General features: G+C 50.6%; 1 protein-coding gene across 1 annotated transcript in view; it reads left to right on the forward strand.

The window, feature by feature from the left end:
• The window catches only part of MRTFA (myocardin related transcription factor A), a 53,281-nt gene extending 34,075 nt beyond the window's left edge, over positions 1-19,206 (forward strand). The window contains 14 exon segments of the mRNA XM_068402017.1: positions 1,007-1,062; positions 2,636-2,711; positions 3,394-3,555; positions 4,982-5,157; positions 5,611-5,766; positions 6,267-6,520; positions 8,738-8,909; positions 9,185-10,300; positions 11,475-11,633; positions 13,803-13,976; positions 14,390-14,450; positions 15,266-15,444; positions 15,446-15,475; positions 15,477-19,206. Coding sequence (XP_068258118.1) covers positions 1,007-1,062; positions 2,636-2,711; positions 3,394-3,555; positions 4,982-5,157; positions 5,611-5,766; positions 6,267-6,520; positions 8,738-8,909; positions 9,185-10,300; positions 11,475-11,633; positions 13,803-13,976; positions 14,390-14,450; positions 15,266-15,444; positions 15,446-15,475; positions 15,477-15,767 — 3,062 coding nt within the window. The 3' untranslated portion in view covers positions 15,768-19,206.
• The last annotated feature ends 1,622 nt before the right edge of the window (positions 19,207-20,828 follow it).

Consider the following 20,828-nt stretch of genomic DNA (forward strand, 5'->3'; position numbering starts at 1 on the left):
GTTTTAAACATATTTCAGAAATGTGAAAAGAAATTGTTATGTTCCCTTTAGCTGGTTCTGAACACAAGCCACAATGTGATTGTTTCAAAAAACAAGCTACTTGTGGATTTGGGAAAACCGTGACGAGCTAGTGACACCGTTGCTGAGTTAGAGCTAATGTCACCCTCTTTCTCCAGTTTTACTGTGGGATGTGAGCTTTGTGTGCTCCAGAGGAGCCAGGCAGAGTGAGATTCCTCCGGGGTTAGTATGGTCCTGGACAGCAGAGGATCAGTTTCTTAAAACATGATCCATTTTGGCTCTGGTTTTATACTGGACCCGAGGGGGCGAGGAGGTCTGTTATATGGAGAGCTGCTGTTAATTCCTCAAGTCTTGGTTTTCTGTCAACAGACAGATGTACTTTCCTGTCCAAGTGTTCCTGTTTTGACGATAGTTTCTCTTACATGGAACAATATATGTGTCCTGCAGACCTGCAGAATTTGTAACCAGCCCTTGCATGTACTCAGAGCACAGGTGCAGACGAAGGAAAGACTTGCAGCTTCCTTTCACATTAAAAGGTAGTAAAGAGGATTTACAGTTCATTAGGATCCTCCCCCATCCTTCCAACCATTTCATGTATCTCTTCAGTGTTTCAGTGCCATTCCCTTACTTAAGGGATATTTTATTCCGTGTTGAAGCTTGTAAAAGACATTTGTTGGGGGGCTGGTTTTGACTCGTGTTCTTGGACCCAACTTTGTGAACAGTGGTTAGTTCAACTAGAAGTATAGCCCATATTACTTTCTTCAGTAGCCCACAAAAAGTCCAGGTCAGCTCCTGTAGCTCCTGTGCTGTCAAATGTAGTACGTCAGTTTGCATCGCTTTATACCAGCTGGAGATCTGGTCCAATGTGTTGAAAGATGCAGGAGGCAGTTGCTGCAGTGTATTTCTTAACTTAGTTGGCCTGAAGGGATGTGCAGTGAGAGAACTTGCATCATTCTAATTCATTCTCTAAATGTTTTTCTCTCAACAGCTCTGAAAAGTCCAGCTGCATTTCATGAACAAAGAAGGAGTCTGGAGCGCGCCAGGGTAAGATGCAATATGCTCTTTAAAGTTTGGGGGAAGTCAGGAGTAGTATGTTTTATGTTTTAGGCATCCTGTAGCTGTTAACGAGGTGCAGGAGGAAATTGTTAATATTCTGGGTATAATACAGCACTATGCAGTCAGGGATGTATTGGATGGGGTGTTCTTTAGCTTGTATGTGGTGGTGGTTAACCCTCAGCGAACTAGTTGTGCCTAAAAACCATTGAATATGGTGCCTGGGTTTCCCTGGAGTCTTTCTGGAAGTCACTGATATTCTTCTTCCCCACTGTCCATATACTTTACATTTTTATTTTTATGGTGTCTGTTTTGCCCTTAAATGATTCTGTGAAAGCGTATGGTTTCTCCGTTACCTGCACGTGCACTTGTTTATCTAGGACATTAGAAAATGAGGATAGAAAATTTAATAGAGAGGATCCTCCCCAAAATCTTGTAACACTGAAGTCACACAGACTTCTGGCTCTATAGAAAGAGGAAGCCAGGCGTCACACTTCATGCAGCACCTTTGCTAGTTGGGGGGTTTCTTGATGATTTCTGTTCCTCAGAAGGCCTCTGGGGATAGGTTTTTTTCTGATTAGGCTACAGGGGAGTAAAACCTGTTGTGACTGCTGGGCTAAGTTTTGTTTTAAAAGTGAAAGCAACATAAGTAAAAAAATAACAGCTGTGATTAAAACCTGTAAGGGAGTGTTAGTACTTTAAGCTCTGTGGAAGGATTGGAACAGTGGACTTGGCATTAAGACCAGTGTCCCAAAAGCTTTTGCTTCTTCCTACTCTATTTTCCTAAAACCTTCTTATTAAGTTAATATTTTGGTGTGGGCAGTTGAGCAAGCATGGTGCAGTTTTCTGATTGACTTTAGTATTTATTTTCTCTGAAGGCCCATTCTGATGGCCAGTACTTACCAGTCTGTTACTCACTGCTCCCAGATTCCCATCTGGCTGTGTAGCGGGTAACATGCTGAGCCCAGATAGGGTCATCTCTGTACATTGCTCTGTAGTGATTCTCCAAAGACAGAGCTAAAAGCAGTTGTGGAAATTAAATGGGTCTTTTCATAGCATTTACATTTTGCCTGCCAAGGGAGCGCATGGGGTCTTTAGCTTAACAAATAACATATCTTTAAACAAACAAAAGAGTATGCCCAAACCACAAGTCAGCCCCAAATGCCAGCAGTATATGAAAGTATTTGCTGTGAACAACAGAACCAGTTAATCTATCTTTAAGGTAGAAAGAAATATCTTGAATTTTACCCTGACACAAGTTAGTGGTGTTGCATAAAAGGGGAAAAGAGGGCTTCAGCTCTTGAGGAAGTCCTTCCCAGTTTCTGTTCTGCGGGACAGCAGTGCACTCTTATACTGAGGCAACGTACAGTAGAAGGTCATCTTTAGAATCAGCTCATTCTCTGGGTGCTCTGGGACAGAATATATGTCCCTTCTCTGTTCTGTGTTTATTTAGATCTCAGTAATAACTAAAGATGGTTGTTTCTCTTGTTGTGTCCAATGTGTCCAATATTGCCTCACTCCTGTGTCTGATCAACTGGTTCTTGCTTGTATATTTTTGCTGCAGACAGAGGACTATCTGAAACGGAAAATCCGGTCCCGGCCAGAGAGATCAGAGCTGGTTAGGATGCACATTCTGGAAGGTATGGCACGTGCTAAACAGGAAAACATCAACAATAAACTTTATCTATCTTAATTACTTATTTAACAGCTTTCTATTTTGCCTCTGACCCCCAAGTCTTTCTTTCAGTTGGGAGCAGGCAGCAGATCATGCCTGTTGCATGATTTCTTGGGAGGGATTCAACTCCGCTTGCATGGAGATTCTCAGAAGAATCTGATACGTGAACTCAAAATTGTGCAGTTTTGTGTAACTAAGCAACAATGACATGGAACAACTGTGGATTGCTCTTCTACTAAGGGAAGACACTATAAAATATCCAAGAGGGAGTGAGGCAGATTTGATCTAATTAGTAAGCACCTCAGTTTCAGAGAGTGAGTACTATGCTGCTACTGAGTACTGCATCTTTGGACACAACTGAAAGGGAAAGGATGAACAGGAATTGGGTGACATCAGTTTGAGAACAGTGAATTTGTCCTGTTCTAGAGTCACAAGGGCTACTGTAGTTATCTTTATAACTTAAATATACATAATATCTGTAGTATCTTTATAGTGCATAGTTATCTGTTGTTATCTGCAGCTACTTTTCTGTACAGTTATCTACTGTTATCTACAGTTACCTTTCTGAATAGAAGTAAAATACTGCTGAAGTGCATAGGTTGACCATTGCTGGATTGATGCCATTTTATTTACTTTCCCCTGAACAGAGACCTCAGCTGAACCCTCCTTGCAGGCTAAGCAGCTGAAGCTAAAGAGAGCCAGACTGGCAGATGACCTCAATGAGAAGATAGCGCAGAGGCCAGGTCCCATGGAGTTGGTAGAGAAGAACATCTTGCCTGTGGAATCAAGCCTGAAGGAAGCCATTATAGGTAAGGACAGAGGAGGATCTGTGTTGAGGGCGTTTCCCATAGGTGGCTGTGATTTCCTGTCTAAGGGAGTGCAGTCCATGGTTGGTCTTGTTTTCCTGTCTCAGAATCACAGCCTTTCAGCCCCAAGGATTCTGAAAAGCAGAACTCCCTCTGACCCAGGTAGTGCTACAGAGACATTAAATTATAGGGAGTATGGACATCCCAGAATAATGTGAAAGCAATTGCATACCCTAAAGACTTGAAAGACTGTTAAAGATTGCATTCCCTAGATTCTCTCCTTAAAAATCCCTCTGTTGGTATAACATGTCAGCAACCTTGGTCAGGGAGAACCCACTGACTTACTCAGATCAGGGAGAGGAGACAGAATATAAACAGGTGTGATGAAACAAAAGCTGTCTGTGAACTTAAAAACTTCAGAGGATTCAACCCGTTTAAAAATAAACCAGAACAGATGTAAATCATGCCAGTGCCATTCCAAGGGCTGAAAGGAATGCTGAGGAATAGCCTTCCCACTGCCTCAGCAGTGCTCTTTCCCATCTCCCCAGACTGAGCAGTCTGTGTGCGTCTGTGTTTATTCATCCCCTCAAACATGCACAGCTACTTTAAAGACAAATGGGACACAACTGTGAGCAAGACAGAATACTTCTAATGAAAAAGGAAAAGGACGGGGCTGTGGGAGAGCCTGCCTTCACTATTGCACAAGAAGTGGTTGAAGAAGAGAAGTGAACGTGTGAACTGGAGCATTAGCAGTGTGGCTTCCTTCTGACTTTGACATCTCTGGATTTCTGTTGCTTTTATGTTAGGTGCAAATGATAGTATTTTCCTGCTTACCAGGATTAATTTGAGATAATGTAATCTAAAAAACATTAGTGCATTACAAATGCACACTCAAGTGAATTTATCTAGCGGACCTGTAGATAGACAGAAATGCTAATAGCAATCAGGGCCATCACGTAATCCATAGCCCTTGTTGCTTATAAGAGTAGAGAACAGTTTGGGATTCTGTCTTGAAGAGGGATTCTACCTTCCACCACATAGGATGAACACCAAAGAAACCATGACTCAAAACCTTACAGTGTCTAACCTTCTTCTTTGGTGCCAAATGATAATCAAATAAGCCATGCCACAGATCTGGGTTTGCACAGAGTTAAGTAGCTCTTGTTATACTTCCTGATCCTGTCTGGCTAAGAAGCAAGGGAAATGGTTCACCCCAGTCTGCATCATTTTACTCTACTGATAGCAGAGATGAATGTAAACACTTAAAACTGGTCCAGTCTGGGCTCTGTTCTCTCATTTTTAGTTGGCGCTTTAAGCTCAACTCAGACACAACTCTCTCCATGCCTTCATTGTCTTTGTGAAACATCGTGTCGAGTGAAATAATTTCTTATTCCACTTTAAAGACCACAGTTGATGTTTGTGTTTCTAGTTGGACAGGTGAACTACCCAAAGGTTGCAGACAACTCCTCCTTTGATGAGGACAGCAGTGATGCCCTCTCCCCAGAACAGCCAGCTAGCCATGAGTCCCAGGGGTCTGCCCCATCGCCGATGGACTCGCGGATTTGTGAGCCTCTCCCTAGCACCACTGGCACATCACTAGCTCAGGTGAGAATGCGGTGGCCTCCTGCAGTGCCCTGGAGCTTCACAGCTACTGCTGATTTGTGGCAGAGGATCCTAAAAAGTGAGACCAAGGGATGCTTAAAAGGTATCGTCTGTGAGATTTCACAAAGGGTCTTAACTCTGTGTGGTGTTGGTGAAGTCCTCTGGTTGTTCAGAAGCCCCTGTAGTGGTGCCATGTGGGAAAGCGGGGGCAATCATTACTTGATGATACAGCCTGTGTTGGTGTGCGAGTGACGCTGGCGGGCAAAGCTGGGAGATGCAGGTGTGGGATTTTGATTCCTTTTCTGCCCTGAGAAGTTGTAGTGCTTTTCAGGGACAACTGAAGCAGTGGGTTAAAGGCATGTAATTAATGACTTGAAACCGGTGCTGCTTCCCCATAAGTGGACACTTCCTGCACTCTCTTATGTGTATTCATTATCCCTTTTTCTCTCCCTGCAGGGTACATCCCAATTGCAGATTAGTGCAGACTCCAGTGAATCACTTTTCCTGCCTGAACAGCCACCCCCGCCTCTGCCACCTCCACCTCTTCTGCCTCCTAGTCTTACCAATGGAGCAGCTCTTACTGCTGCCAAGCCCCCACCAACACTCATTAAGGTACTAATTTGGCTGATTTCTTCATTGTTCTAGTTTGAAGGAAGGTAAGATGGTTACTGTGAAGAAGGTTTGGAGTTGGAAGTATTGTGGTAGCAGATACAAAGGAAGGAAAGCTTATTTCTCGTTAGTGTCTTCCTCTGACACTAGTTGTAACATATTTAATATTTTTTTCTGTTCCGTGATATATTCGCCTTCTGTAAAATGGGTCCTGAGTGCACAGTGCTTTGAAACAACTGGCATTTTCCATAATAGAGTCAGTGAGTCTGCACTGGATGACCAAGTGGTGTGCTGGGAAAGATGACCTGTGTTATGGTACAGTGTAAGCTGCTGCGGGTGCTGTGACTATATTGTTGCCTGAGTTAGAGAAGCATGGAAAGACCCTGAGGTCAAATCTGGAGAATTTTTAAATGAAAATCCCAGTGTGTGTTCTGGTTTACGTGGGGGGTTACGTTATTTCAGCGTTTCCATTCTTACTTGTTTCCTCCTTTTCTTCTAAATAGCAAAGCCAGCCCAAGTCTGCTAGTGAGAAGTCTCAGCGCAGTAAAAAAGCCAAGGAGTTGAAGCCGAAAGTCAAGAAGCTTAAATATCATCAGTATATTCCCCCGGACCAAAAGCAGGACAAGGGAGCTCCTCCCATGGATTCATCCTATGCCAAAATACTGCAGCAGCAGCAGCTCTTTCTCCAGCTTCAGATCCTCAACCAGCAGCAGCAGCAGCACTACAACTATCAGACCATCCTGCCAGCTCCACCAAAGTATGGGTCCTCAATGGCAGCTCTCTCCTAGGAAGCACTTGCTTCCCCAGTACTCTTATCAGAGACATCGTGTCCTGAGTGTGAGGTGTGGTGGTTGGGTGTAACGCACTCAATCTCGTCTGGGCCAAAGCTCAATTAGAGCTTGATTTGGCTGCTACGGTCAAAGATAACAAAAAAAGCTTCTACAAATACAGTAACAGCAAAAGGAGGGTCAAGGCGAGCCTCCACCACTTGCTGAATGAGGAGGGTAGTGTAGTGTCAGGGGATGAGGAAAAGGCAGAGGTGCTCAATGCCTTCTTTGCCTCGGTCTTTAATGTCAAGACAGGTTGTCCTCAGGAGACTCGGCCCCCAGAGCCTGAAGTTAGGGACGGGGGGCTGTGTGAACCTCCTGTAATCCAGGAGGAGACAGTTAGTGACCTGCTGTGCCAGCTGGACACCCACAAGGCTATGGGCCCGGATGGGATTCACCCCAGAGTAATGATGGAACTGGCAGATGAACTTGCCAAACCACTCTCTATTATCTACCGGCAGTCCTGGTTAACTGGAGAAGTTCCAGCTGACTGGAAATTAGCAAATGTAACGCCCATCTACAAGAAGGGTCGGAAGGACGATCCAGGGAACTATAGGCCTGTCAGCCTGACCTCGGTGCCAGGCAAGGTGATGGAACAGATCATCCTGAGTGCCATTACACGGCACATGCAGGACAATGGGGGCATCGGGGCCAGCCAACATGGATTCATGAAAGGCAGGTCCTGCTTGACCAACCTGGTCTCCTTCTATGACCAAGTGACCCGCTTAGTAGATGAGGGCAGGGCTGTGGATGTAGTCTATCTAGACTTCAGTAAGGCATTCGACACTGTCTCCCACAGCATCCTCCTAGACAAACTGGCTGCCCGGGGCTTGGATGGGTGGACTCTTCGATGGGTTAAAAACTGGCTGGATGGCCAAGCCCAGAGAGTGGTGGTGAATGGGGCAAAGTCCAGCTGACGGCCGGTCACTAGCGGTGTTCCCCAGGGCTCAGTTCTGGGGCCGGTGCTGTTCAATATCTTTATAGATGATCTAGACGTAGGGATTGAGTGCACCCTCAGCAAATTTATAGATGACACCAAGCTGGGTGGGAGTGTCGATCTGCTGGAGGGTAGGAAGGCCCTACAGAGGGATCTGGACAGGTTAGATAGATGGGCCGAGACCAACAGCATGAGGTTCAACAAGAACAAGTGCCGGGTCTTACACTTCAGCCACAACAACCCCATGCAGCGCTACAGGCTGGGGGAAGAGTGGTTAGAAAGCAGCCCGGTGGAAAGAGACCTGGGGGTGCTGATCGACAGCCGGCTAAACATGAGCCAGCAGTGTGCCCAGGTGGCCAAGAAGGCCAATGGCATCCTGGCCTCTATTAGGAATAGTGTAGCCAGCCGGTCTAGGGAAGTTATCGTCCCTCTGTACTCGGCAATGGTGAGGCCGCACATTGAATACTGTGTCCAGTTCTGGACCCCGCACTTCAAGAAAGATGTTGAGGTGTTGGAGCGAGTCCAGAGGAGGGCGACCAAGCTGGTGAAGGGTCTGGAGGGTCTGACCTACGAGGAACGGCTGAGGGAGCTGGGGTTGTTTAGCCTGGAGAAGAGGAGGCTCAGAGGTGACCTTCTTGCAGTCTACAACTACCTGAAGGGAGGTTGTAGTGAAGTGGGAGTCGGCCTCTTCTCCCGGGCAAGTAGCGATAGGACAAGAGGACACAGCCTCAAGCTTTGCCAGGGGAGGTTCAGGTTGGACTTTAGGAAGCATTTCTTCACAGAAAGGGTCATTAGACATTGGAACAGGCTGCCCAGGGAGGTGGTGGAGTCACTATCTCTGGATGTGTTTAAGAAAAGACTGGACATGGCACTTAGTGCTGTGGTCTAGTTGACATGGTGGTGTCAGGGCAATGGTTGGACTCGATGATCCCTGAGGTCTCTTCCAACCTGATTGATTCTGTGTGATTCTGTGATTCTGTAAATTACATCAGGCAGCGAAAAGGGCCGTGTCAGATGAATCAGACAAAAGCAGCTGAAGTGAGTTGGCTGGCAGGGTAAGAGGCATGGATATAGTCAAAGGCACTGGTGTGCTTTAATGTCTAAGGTGGCACTAGTGACCCAGATGTTTCTGAACGTGTATGTTGACACTGGGGGCCTCCGGTGCCTTTCCACCTTGGTTTTGATGCCTGTGTTTTTTCTTTCCCTGCAGGCCTCCAGGAGAGCAGCAGAGTGGTGCCAGTGCCCCTGCTGTACGCAATCTCTCTGCCACAGTCAGCAGCGCATCTTCAGTATCTTCTGGTTCCAGTGGGCTGATGCGACAAAACAGTAATGCTGCAGTGGGCAAGCCTGGCCCTCTCCCTGCCAACCTAGATGAGATGAAGGTAAATGTCCTGTGAAGCTGAACAGCCCTTTTTTTGCCCTTGTCAGTGGAGAGGGTAGTACTGAACAATGCTGCTGCCCCAGAGCAGGGCTGAGGTGGACTGACAGGAGTTAGTGATAGCAGCTGGCATTGCTGCCCCACAGTCTGTAGCTGAGGTGCAGGTCTGTTGGGTTACTTTAGTCCTCTGCCCATGGCTATGGTAGCTGTTAATAGTTGCTCTGGTTAGAGTGTATGTTCTCTTAATGTTGCCCTCTTTTTTTTTTTTCCCCGTATCAGGTAGCAGAGCTGAAGCAAGAGCTGAAGTTGAGGGCCTTGCCTGTCTCGGGCACAAAGACGGACCTGATTGAGCGTCTCAGAGCTTACCAAGAGCAGAACGGTGCAGCCGGCCAAACAACCTCCACTCCCAAGCCCAGCACAGCGGCCATCCTCCCAAAAGCTGCCGAAGTGGTGGTAGCCTTCCCAGCTGCCAGGCTGAGCACAGGGCCAGCCCGGGTCACCACTGGCATTGCACCAGCAGAAGTAGTTGTGGCCACAGTCACCGGTGGCAGCGTGATGAAGTTTGGCAGCACAGGCTCGACTCCTCCTGTTTCTCCAACTCCTTCTGAGCGCTCGCAAATGAGCACAGGGGACGAGAACTCGGCCACCGGAGACACCTTTGGAGAGATGGTGACTTCACCCCTGACTCAGCTCACCTTGCAGGCATCTCCAGTGCAGTTCCTGGTGAAGGAAGAAAGCTCCAAGACTGCCTCCTGCAGCATAAATGCGGCACCCAGGTTGGAGCGGTGCAGCACTGGCAACAGCAGAGATGCAGAAGTTAGGGACAAAGACCAGATGCTGCAGGAGAAGGACAAGCAGATCGAGGAACTCACCCGCATGCTGAAGCAGAAGCAGCAGCTGGTTGAGATGCTTAGACTACAGCTAGAGCAGGAGAAGCGCTCTCAGCAGTCACTACCGGCCCCAGCGGCTGCGGGAGAAGGAATAGCCCTTGCCTCCAACCCAGTAGCATTTGGCACCCAGGTCAAGAGTGAAAACGGTTTCCTGAGTTGCCAGTCTGCAAAGCAATCCAGTGGCCAAACAGACCAATTCAGCCCTGCACCAACCGCTAGCCAAATGGACACTTCGAATCCAAGCCCAGTGCCAAAGAAAGCCGTGGTGGTGAAGCAGGAGGTGCCAGCCGTGGAAGCAGAGCCGCTGTGCCAATCCCACAGCCCGCGGCTTTTCCTTGGCCAGCAAGGGAGCGCCCTGAACGACCTCATCAAGGGCACCCCTCCCCCCACCCTCATCACCGACTCCACAGGGACCCACATCGTCCTCACCGTGACCAAGCAGAGCGCTGAGAGGCCGGGCCTCTCGCCCCAAGGGAAGGCAGGGAGTAGCTGCCCGGCCTTGCAGGTAGGCAAGGGTTAGATCCCATCCCTGCTGCAGGCAGTTGGGTTCCCTCTCCCCTCTTCCCGCTCCTGTCGTTCAGGTTACCACAGGATGACTTAACGCGGTGGAAATTCAATGCAGTAAATACTAAAACGGCTGAGTCGCTTGCTGTGGTGGCTGGTGGTTCAGGGCTTTGTGAAGCAGAGCAGTGTAAGCAGATCTTCAGCAAAAAGACTGGAATTTGACCACGATGGACTGTGTACAGCAATGCATGATTGCCTGTGTGCATCACAGGCTCTTCAGCGTTCTTCAAAACACATGGTTCCTGCCTTTTGTCAGGCAGGATCTCAGGCCTGGAGGACAGGGGTTTGCTGCCACATTTCACTGCTTTTTGAAAGAACAGCTATGCTCGGGGTATTAAAAAAAAAGCAGGATGTGTTTCACCTCTTGTCCTTTATTAGAGAGATTGTAGTCAGAGTGATAGATGGGTCACCTTGTCTGCTAAGAGCTGAAATCAGACCCTGGGAGCAGACTTTTTGCTTTTTGACTGCTCTTTGTTTTAATGCATGTCAGTATTTCAGTGTTAACAGAGTCTTTCATCAGAGATGATCTACTATTCTCCTGTTGGTGTGAGCTCTGCACTTAACAGAAGTGTTCCGAGTGTTTCTTCCAGGAAGGGATAAATATGCCCAGGTTTTATGGTGTAAGTCAAACCCCAGCATCTTCCATGGCATCAGAGAAGATTTTAATTCTCTACTGCCATGTTTCTTGCACCTTCCGCAGAGCAAGTGGCAGTGTCTGCCATCAGGGACAGGCACTGAACAGGCTGCATTTGCTGTGTAGCAAGTGAGATGCGAGTCAGCTGTCTAAATATCAGTGTCCAGTGTCACCCTCGGTACCCCAGGGTATCTCACCTGAACTCCAGCCGCTGCTCCAGAAGCGCACAGGTCCTGTGTCAGGTCTGCCAGCCCTTGAAGGAAGTAGTGGATAGCCAAGGGATTTAGAGTGGTAGTACCTCCTCTTTTAGGACTCTGAGTCCCACCCCAGTCTGATTTCTCTGCTTGGTGAAAGAGAACAATTGACTGAATTTCCTCAAGAATAAGGGAAAAACAAACTTCATAAATCCTTTAAGAAACACAAGCCTTGCTCCATGTGTTGTCTGGGGAATAGCTTCTCACGGATACCCTTTTCTTTCCAGAGAGTACAATCATCGCCCGCTAAAACTTCCAGCCAACCACCATGTCAGCTACCTGCAAGCACCCCTCAGCAGCCCACGCAGCAGCAGAAGCAGCAGCCCACGCAGCAGCAGCAGAAGCAGCAGCAGCAGCCCAGAGGACTAAACCAATCTGTCAGAAAGGTAGCTCACTGCCTGCTCACTTTTCTTGCTTGTTTTTCTTTGACTGCTGCTGGGTTTTGTTGTGGTGGGACGGGGGGGTCACATGTACAAATCCTGGTCAGAGGATGGCAGCAAGTGAGATCTCACAGTGGCTTCTGCCATAGCTTGCAGCTGTGTGGAGTGTTTGTTTTTCAGCTTGAACGTGGCAGCAGAAGGGGTGCCTGGCATAGCCTCTCTGTTCCCCTGCCTCCTGCTGAACTAGCTGTGATGGAGAGCCTGTCAGGCACGAAGTTTCAGGAGCACTAAGTGTCTGTGAGGTCTTCCCTTATGGGCACGCAGGAAGTGATGTGGAGGCTTACAGCAAAGAGCTCTGGGCTAAAACCCTGACAGTTTACTAGCTTCTGTTCCTCTGGTTCCACATCTGGGCAGAATAGCAGCTGGTGTTTTAAACAAGCATGTCTATCAGTTAAAATGATGAGGCCAGAGTGGGCAGCCTTGGTTCACACGTGTGTCCCTGATTCTTGAAGGAGTGCTGCTGAACTGAAAAGGTGGCTACTGCATGGAGAGAGGGGTGTGGTGGGCAGTGTGTCTGCTACTGAAGGTGGCGTGTGAGCTCTGAGAGAGGGAGAAGGACGTGACCTTTTACTCTCTGGTTACTGATGAACCTGCTGTTGATTTCCATTCTGTGCCTTGAGCATACCCGTTAATCATCTCTTTGTGAAGTGCAGTGCAGGTTCAGGGAGGAGGGCACCTCTGGCTTTACCCCTTCTCCAGGAGACGGCTGCAAAGAGGTCTGCTCTGCATCTCCTCCCTTTCTAGCCCACATCAGGGATGACTTGGCTTTCTCTCTAAACTTGTAATTAAGATAAGATCCAGAAAGATTATGAAGAGTTTGTAGAGCTTGGGAGGATCACTTCTGAGTCAGGTGCTGGAAAGAATATGAAGACAGGAGTCATTTCTAGTGTAGTCAGAGTGGGACATCCCCTTTGCAAAGGGTCAGTGCCTTGGTTTGCGTGGAGGCTTTTGAGGAAATGCAGAAGGTAAACGAAGGCACCTTTTTCTTCGGACTCCCGTAGCTCGTGTGCTGTGGAGGCATCTGTAGTGACTCTCCTAATCCTTTTGCCTCCCTGTAGGGTCAGAAGTCAGGCCTGCAGGTGGTCACGGGGCAGCTGCCCCACACCATATTGTCCTTCTCGGCACTTCCAAATCTGTAGCCCTCCTTCCCCAATGGTTTCCACAAATGGTCCCTGAAAATTGGTGCTCCTGGCAAAGCCAGCCCACCCAGTGTGTCAAAAAAGGTACCCTCCCAGCACATCCCAGCGGCCTGTGCCACAACGCTGACTTCCAGCCCCTCTCAGGAAGAGAGCGTACCCCAGAGCAGCTCTGCTGATCGGGGCCTGGGCTCGCTCCTCTGCCTGCAGGTCACAGAACAGACAAACGGCTTTCCAGGGAAAACAGGGTGGGGAAGAGCATCAACACATACAAGTGTTGGAACTGGCATTCAGCTACTGCTCCTGGGGAGCAAGCTTCAGCGTGGCTCATGCATAACTGCTGTAGAGGCAAAGACCCGATCCATGTTTAACTGTTCTTATGGGCAGTTGGGTGCTGATTCATCTGGTAAAGCTGAGTCACGAGCACCACTTCCTGCAACACTTGGGGTTTCCTTTGAAGGTCTCTGGTGCTGCTGAGTGCTCTGGTGCTCTCCACCCACCATCAGGCTGTGAAACTTGCTGCTAGGGAAGCTTGATTGTGTCCCCAAAGCAGGCACTGCAGAGGGAGGTGGGTGAAAGATAGATAGGTCCTGGATCTATTGCACAGAGTAGGCTGAACACAGCAAGGGAGGTGCCTTTTTCTCTCTCCAGAGTGCTAGAGGAATCCCCCACTTGGACAGATGAGGCTTTTCCCCACCCAGGAGCAGCCTGGTGGGTGGTTTGTGGCGTGGTTGCTTTAGCGTTAGAAAAATCAGCAAAAGATTTCCAGCTGTGAGTCGGAGGGGAAACCTGTCTGCCTCCCCTGCGGCCAGGGCATAGTGCAGAGAGTACACGGCAGAAGCCAGGCTGCTGCGAGCAGAGCAGTGCAGATCCCTGTGCAGCGCTCACGGAGAGAGGGGGTGATGGTCTCTCAAAGCAGCTGTGAGACAGGAGTTGATGTGAGCTTTCCCCTCATCACTCCTGCCTTTGTTCTTAACAGCCCTCATCACAGCCCGGCTCTCCTGCTGCCCCTTCCCCATCCCAGATGGACCTGGAGCAGCAACAGCATACGTCGCTTTTTGGAACTCCTCCACCTCCTCTCCCTGTTCCCTCGGTCCCAATGAAAGAGCCACCAGGCTATGAAGAGGCCATGAAGCAACAGCCAAAGGCCCAGGTGAGAGCAGTTCTCCTCGGTTTCCTTGGAGAGCAGGTGAAAAGTTGCCATTGGAAGTTCGCTTAGATTCCTGATCTGGGCCGGTAATAGAGAATGGAGACACACTGTCCCTTCTAACTGCACCTTCCGAGCTGAATTCCTCCTGGAGGGTTTGGGGCAGGCCCTAAACCACAGGTAGAGATCCCAAACCACTCACTGCGGGGTGTTAGTACAGCAATTGCTGACTCTGCCTTTCCATCCAGTAACAGCCCGGGGTGACGGAGGATTCTGGTGCCATGCCTCTGTGTGCTCGTTCTTGCTAGTTACCAGCCCCATCCCTGGGGTGAGGGAGGAGAGCCAGCAGCCAAGGGTGTTGCTGGAGGTGGAAGCTCCCCAGGTAAATAGGAAGCTAATCCTGGGCTTGCTCTCCCCAGGAGAACGGCTGTTCCAGCCAGCAGATGGACGACCTGTTTGACATCCTCATCGAAAGTGGAGGTAAGGAGACAAAGGCAGCATTTCATTTAGCTTGGAGAAGAGGAGACTGAGGGGTGACCTCATTAATGTTTATAAATATGTAAAGGGCAAGTGTCAAGAGGATGGAGCCAGGCTCTTCTCAGTGACATCCCTTGACAGGACAAGGGGCAATGGGTGCAAGCTGGAACACAGGAGGTTCCACTTAAATTTGAGGAAAAACTTCTTTACGGTGAGGGTGACTGAACACTGGAACAGGCTGCCCAGAGAGGTTGTGGAGTCTCCTTCTCTGGAGACATTCAAAACCTGCCTGGACGCGTTCCTGTGTGATATGGTCTAGGTAATCCTGCTCCGGCAGGGGGATTGGACTAGATGATCTTTCGAGGTCCCTTCCAATCCCTAACATTCTGTGATTCTGTGATTTCCCTTTGTCTTTGGGTTTTGGCATTACAGAGCACTAAGGGGAGAGTCGGTCATGACCCAGGTCTTTGCTCCTGTGTCCCTGCCAGAGCCTTTAGTGTCAGCAGTAATCATTAAGGCACTAAGAGAGATGTCAGTCAGGCATTAGTATGATACAAAGCTGCTCGGGGGCTCTGCTGCAGCAGCTCTGGGCACATCTCTTGTGCAATGCTGGACAGAGCTTGAATTCCCCAGAGGTGGGCTGAAAACTCCCCCCAGCAATCCAAGCCCGGGAACAGGATGAGCTTCCTTCTCCCAGCTGGTGGTCAGTGATGGCTCAGTCTGGGGGGGTCCCTGTTGCCCTGGTGGGTGGGAGGGATCCTTTTGATGTAGGGCCAAGCTTTTCCTCACCCTGGCCTGTCTCATTGTTCCCTGTACAGAGATTTCTGCTGACTTCAAGGGTCAGTCGTCCCCAGCTGGGAAAGAACCACCCCCGGCCCCAGCCTGCTCCTCACCGCCCAGCAGCCACCATTCCTCTGAGCTGGTGGTGCCAGTGTCCTTGGGGCAGCCAGTGCCTGTGGGGCGGCTGGAGGACTTCCTGGAAAGCAGCACCGGCCTTCCCGCTGCTGACGGCAGGCCACGATGGGCCAGGAGCCCCTCTCCCTGATTGATGACCTCCACAGTGAGATGCTGAGCAGCTCGGCCATCCTGGACCACCCGCCTTCACCTATGGACACCTCGGAATTGCACTTTGCTCATGAGCCGTCCGGGGGCATAGCCCTGGATCTGGCTGAGGCTAACTTGGACAGCATGGACTGGCTGGAGCTGCCGGGGGGGCCCGTCATGAGCCTGGCTCCCCTTAGCACTGCGGCTCCCAGCCTCTTTTCCACAGACTTCCTTGATGGACACGATCTGCAGCTGCACTGGGATTCTTGCTTGTAACTCTTTGAGCAGAGACTGAAGGGAATGGGAGTGGGAGGGCACGGGCATGTAGGGGGAAGAGGCCAGTCAACCAAAAAAAAAAAAAAAAAAGAAATGAGCTCCTAGTGTTTGTACTCCTCCCCTAACAGCGTCCTTCCTGCAGAAAGCCGGCAGTGGTGGCAAAGGCAGACCCGCTGCTCGAGTCACTGCTGCCTGGGCAGGGAGAATGGCTGCTGGGAGGGGAAGAAGAGGCTGCAGGAGCTCTGGGGCTGGTGGCCTAACCCCCCCCCAACTCAGCTCGGGTGAGAAGGGAGCTGGCAGCCCCTCTCTCTCCAGACAGGAACAGCGATGGCAGCGCACGGGGCGCAATGCTGGGTGGCACGAGTTCCCTCATGCCTCACAGCGGGACGGACCGTGACTGGGCCCGAGCTGTCTGCAGAAGCAGCACCCTGCGCCGTGCTGGGATCAGCAAATGTAAGTGGGGTTGTGCTGCCCTGGCGCGGTCGGTGTAACGGTTGCAGAAGGGGATTCTACCTCCAGAGCAGGACGCAAAGGCCGGGGTGAACAGCTGCCCTCTGCCCCACCTGCCCTCTGTCAGGGAAGGGGCTGAGCTGCTGCAGGGCTGAACGGGCGCCTTTTAGCCAAAGAGAATCGGGGTTCCCCACCAACCTGGTACCATCTAAGCTGTTTTCCCAAATGTTGCTGAGCTTGGCAGAGGCCGGCGTGCTTGCTTCCCTCACTCTGGGCTGCAAAACAGATTTTTAAGGTGCTAAAATCCAGGTCCTTACATGTTAAATCTCTCCTTTGCTGCCCCAGGCCTCTGGCTGTGCCTGGAGTCTAGCCTTCAGGCACTTGTGACATCCCCAGGTGAGCAGGGCAGTCAGCCTGGGGTGGGGGGTTAGGGACAAGAAAGCATCTGTGTGTCCTGAGGAGCATGTGAGGGCACCATCTCATGAGCAACATCTCATGAGGGGCCCTGTGCAATCTCTCTCCTGCCTTTAGCTGTGCTGTTGCCTCCCTGTAGCAGGTGCCCCAGTGGAAAGCAGCAGCTGGGGGTGTCAGACCCAACAGGCAAGGAAGGGGAAGGGACACTGTGAACCGGGTGTTGGTGGCACCACACAAGTCCTAGCTCAGCAGTGCGAGTGTGAGGGCCCCTTTCTGGGGAGAAGCAGGAGCCTGAAAGCAAGTGATGTGCAGTTGACCTCGGCTCTGCTGCAGTGACACCTCTGCTCTTCCTTTTGCCAGGGTAAAAGGCAAAAGCAAATGGCTGCTTACTGTGAGCTGCTGCCATGTAGGGCCCCTGGCTGGGGCTTCGGGGTAGCTGGTGAGTGGGCAGAAAGTACCTCAAGCCCCTGGAGCCCTGGTGATGCTATTCCTTGTGCAGGGTCTTGTGCTGGAAACCCAGGCCTGTGCCTAACTCACTCTCGTGCTGTTACTCCTGTCATTTTTAAGTCCCTGTGTTTGTTAGTAGTAACTCACTGCCATCTTTGCCAGGTGAGATGTAGCCAAGCTGTGCCCCCCCATGGCTGTCTCACCACACAGGTGTTCCTGCTTTGGCCCTGAGCTGGGTCCGGGCTGCTCGAGGTGGGGACATGGTGGCTCTTGAAATGATACAGACTAAGGTGCTGACCCTGGTGAGGCAATGGAAGGATAAACTCCCATCCTGTTCATAGCTCCTCAAGGATGTTGCCCCCCTGCTTTCCCCCGTGCCAGCTGCAGTGCTGCCTGCTGGGGAGGGGGTAGGTGTGGGTGGGCACATGCTGCTCCCCTGCCCCTCTGGTACCTGCTGCTCTTCTCGGGGGGGGGAGGGGCCTTGCTGCAGCACTGTGAGTACCTCTGCTCCATGGTGGGGCAGGTGAATGCCAGCCCTGCCCAACGTGCTCACTATCAGCCACTGAACTGGCAGCCAGGTGGGGGTCATCCCTGTTTTGCAGCTGGGAGAAACTCCTGCTTTCCTGAGCCCTATTTGCTTGTTAACTGCATGGGGAGCCACTTTCTTAATCATTTGCGGGGGAGCCTGCTGGCAGCTTCCTTTCTGCCCCTTCTCTCCCCTCTCCCCCCTCCCAGTTGTAAGCAAGTCAGAGCCTTTTACCTGCCTCCTGCAGTGTCCAAGTTGGAGGATACCCACTTCCCTTTCCCCTGCCTGCTTTCTGTTGCGCAAGCTACAGTATCATGTCCTAAAAATCAGAATAACTGGGACTGGACACCCCTTTTACACCTGCCCCCAGAGCCCTCCCTCACATCCCTCCTGGTGCTCACTGGGAGCAGTGAGTGCGTTGCCAGTCGCCTTACAGAGCTCCCACCAGAATCCCCAGGGCAGCTGCCCAGCCGTGGGACCAGGCGGGCACAGGAGGCAAGTGGCTGCTTAGGAGGAAAGTAAGGGGGGGGTGTGGGAGGCTTTTTTCAAACGCGAAGGGGAAAAAGTGAGGCTGCCTCTTTGTCAAGCAAAAAAAATCAGCTGCTTTTAGCCCCCAGTGAGCAGTAGCCCCCCACGAAAATCAGATGTGTGATTTCTTTTGTACAAATATTTACAAAGCTGCAACCAGTAAATAAAGAATTAAATTATCAAAGTGCAATGAGCTCCTAGAGGGAGGTGGGAGGACTCCGCCTGCAGTCCTGGCCTGACCCAGCCACGGTTCCTTGCACTGGGCTGGGCACCCTACTTTGGTGGCAGATAGATGCCAATGCCTGTTACCGATTCAGCCCTTCCCTGAGGTTGCTGCTGAGAGACTGAGCTCACAGCTGCTCCCTCTCACCTTTGCTCATCCACCTTCATTTGTGAAACTTTGTAGGAATTAAATTACATTAAATTTGCCCAGCGTACTTGAAATTAGCCCTCAAGGAGCCCAGATGATGTAGAACCATGAACTTCACATCCTGAGGAACCCAGCTGATCTGCCAGAGTCCCTCTGCACCAGGGGCTTCTGCCAGGGAAGTGAGCGATAACCCTGTGCCTGGAGGTAGCGGGGAAGGTGGTGCCTCATCCCAGGAAATATGAGAAAGTCTTTCCCCCAGCAGTGCCCAGAGCAGGCTCGCCCAGTTCTCTGCTTTCTTACTATTATTTGTTTGAATAACAATTCAATAGTTCTTTCTTTGTCGGAAGAGGTATTCCCCTGGACGTACGTTTTTGCAGCCATCGGGAAAAACAAAGTCTGATGTTCTGCCTCTACCTTGAATGTAATCCTGAATCTTTCTGCTGTAACCACTACTTGTTTGTAATGTGTATTTGACTAGCACGCACTCTCCCTTCCACTATGCAGCAAACGGCGAGGGGTGATTAGCACCATCTGCAATGGATGGTGTTGGGGTATCGGATCCAGAGCAAGTATTCAACTGGAAAAGGATAAAAGTGACAAGTTAATGGGGGAGAGAATGGATCTTTAAATTGAATTATTTTTTCAGTTACAAATATTTGAAAAAAAAAAAAAAAATCCATTTTATTAAAAAAATTCCAAACAGCCACATGCTTAAAAACTTCTCTGCTCTGCTGGTGGAGGGCTGGGGGCCACTCTGCCTTTTCCAGCTAAGGGTGGGTGATCCCTCCGGGTCCTTTCTCAAACCTGAAAAAAAGAAGCTCGAGTGGCAGTGCCTCATCCCTGCTAGGCTGCAGAGGGATTCCCTCCGCGTATGGAAATCACCTACCCCGCAACCAGAAGTGGGTCTTACAATAGGAGAAGCACGGGCAGCTTTTACAGCCTTCCCCAGCGCAGCAGGCTGGTCTGGACCCCAGCCGTACAGTGGTGAGGTAACGCTGCAGCCTGGAATTACTTTGACTGAAAACACTCATTTTCACATCACTAAACACGCTGCAACTTCCACCCTCCCATGAACCTGGGCTTCCGAACACGGTTCTCCCAGGGCCTGTGCCCTGTTACTGTCTCACTTTGCAGAGAAGACCCCACCTGCTTTTTCTGAAGAAGCTACTTGTTGTGCAGACAACACTGCTACCGCCCAGCCCGGCGTTCTGCCAGCCCCTCTCCCTTTGCTAAGGGCCCTCCTCCTGCAGTGTCCCTACAGACCCTAGTCTGGAGTATTTCTGGGGCTCTGCTGCAGAGCTGCACTTCAGGGAGGGCTGGTGGCAGAGAGGCAGGGCAGGGCTGCCACTGCTGCCAGCACAACTCCTGCCCTGGCCACTACCTGCCCGTGTGGCCTGGGCTGAGGCGAGGCCGGTGAGGAGCCCCCACGATGCCAGCACAGGCTGAGCAGAGACAGCTCAACACTAGCAGGAGCCAGCGGAGAAATAGGGTCACAATTATCAATTGGCAGAAATGAAGAATTAACTCTAGTCCTGGGCCTGTCAAAAAACAAAGCCAAAGCCCAGCACTCTCCCAAGATGCAGTTTATTTACAAACCCACCGAATAAAGGAAAGTAAGAATCTAGTGTCATTTCATGAGTAGTTTGTGCTCACAGACAAGCGCTTTCAGTAGAAAGTCACAGACTCCATATCCAGAGCCACCACCACAAAGCAGCAATTCTCCACTCCTGACCTGCGTCCCCACGGCCACCGCAGGGCGAGGAGGACAAGTCAGTCTCCCTGAGCCAGCTCCAACCTGAACCCCATCCTGAGAGCTACAACAGTGCCAAAATATACACATTCCTGGAGTTAATTTACAGCTTTTTGGTTAACAGTAAAAATCATCTAGAGACTAAAATGACAGCATGAAACACTCTTGTTTAGGGGAGAGGTGGTTTTTTGTCTGCTCCCAGAGGAGACAAGGCCCATCCCCTAAGGCTGTTACAGAGGTAACAGGCGGGTGCAGTCAGGCACCTCTTGTCAACACCCCACACACCAGTGCCAGGGAGGTGGGATGAGGCTGATGCCGGTTCCCCCTTTCTCAGCCCTGGCTCCAAGTCTGAGGAACTTGTCCAAGTGCTTCAGGTTTTGCCACCCCTCTCCCCGACAGAGGCGAGCCCTTGGCTTGTGCGGGGGGATGTGCTAACCCTGCTCCTGGCGAGTCTCTCACTGGCCCAATTCCACTTGTACCTGGAGTGGCACCTGCAACGCACCAGCCTTCACGGACCAAAGCCACCCCACAAGGGCTGCCTCTTCCCCACAGCTACAGCAGCAGCAGATGCGCTCA

Source organism: Nyctibius grandis, chromosome 5 (genome assembly GCF_013368605.1).
Source record: "Nyctibius grandis isolate bNycGra1 chromosome 5, bNycGra1.pri, whole genome shotgun sequence".
Classification (NCBI taxonomy): Eukaryota; Metazoa; Chordata; class Aves; order Nyctibiiformes; family Nyctibiidae; genus Nyctibius; species Nyctibius grandis.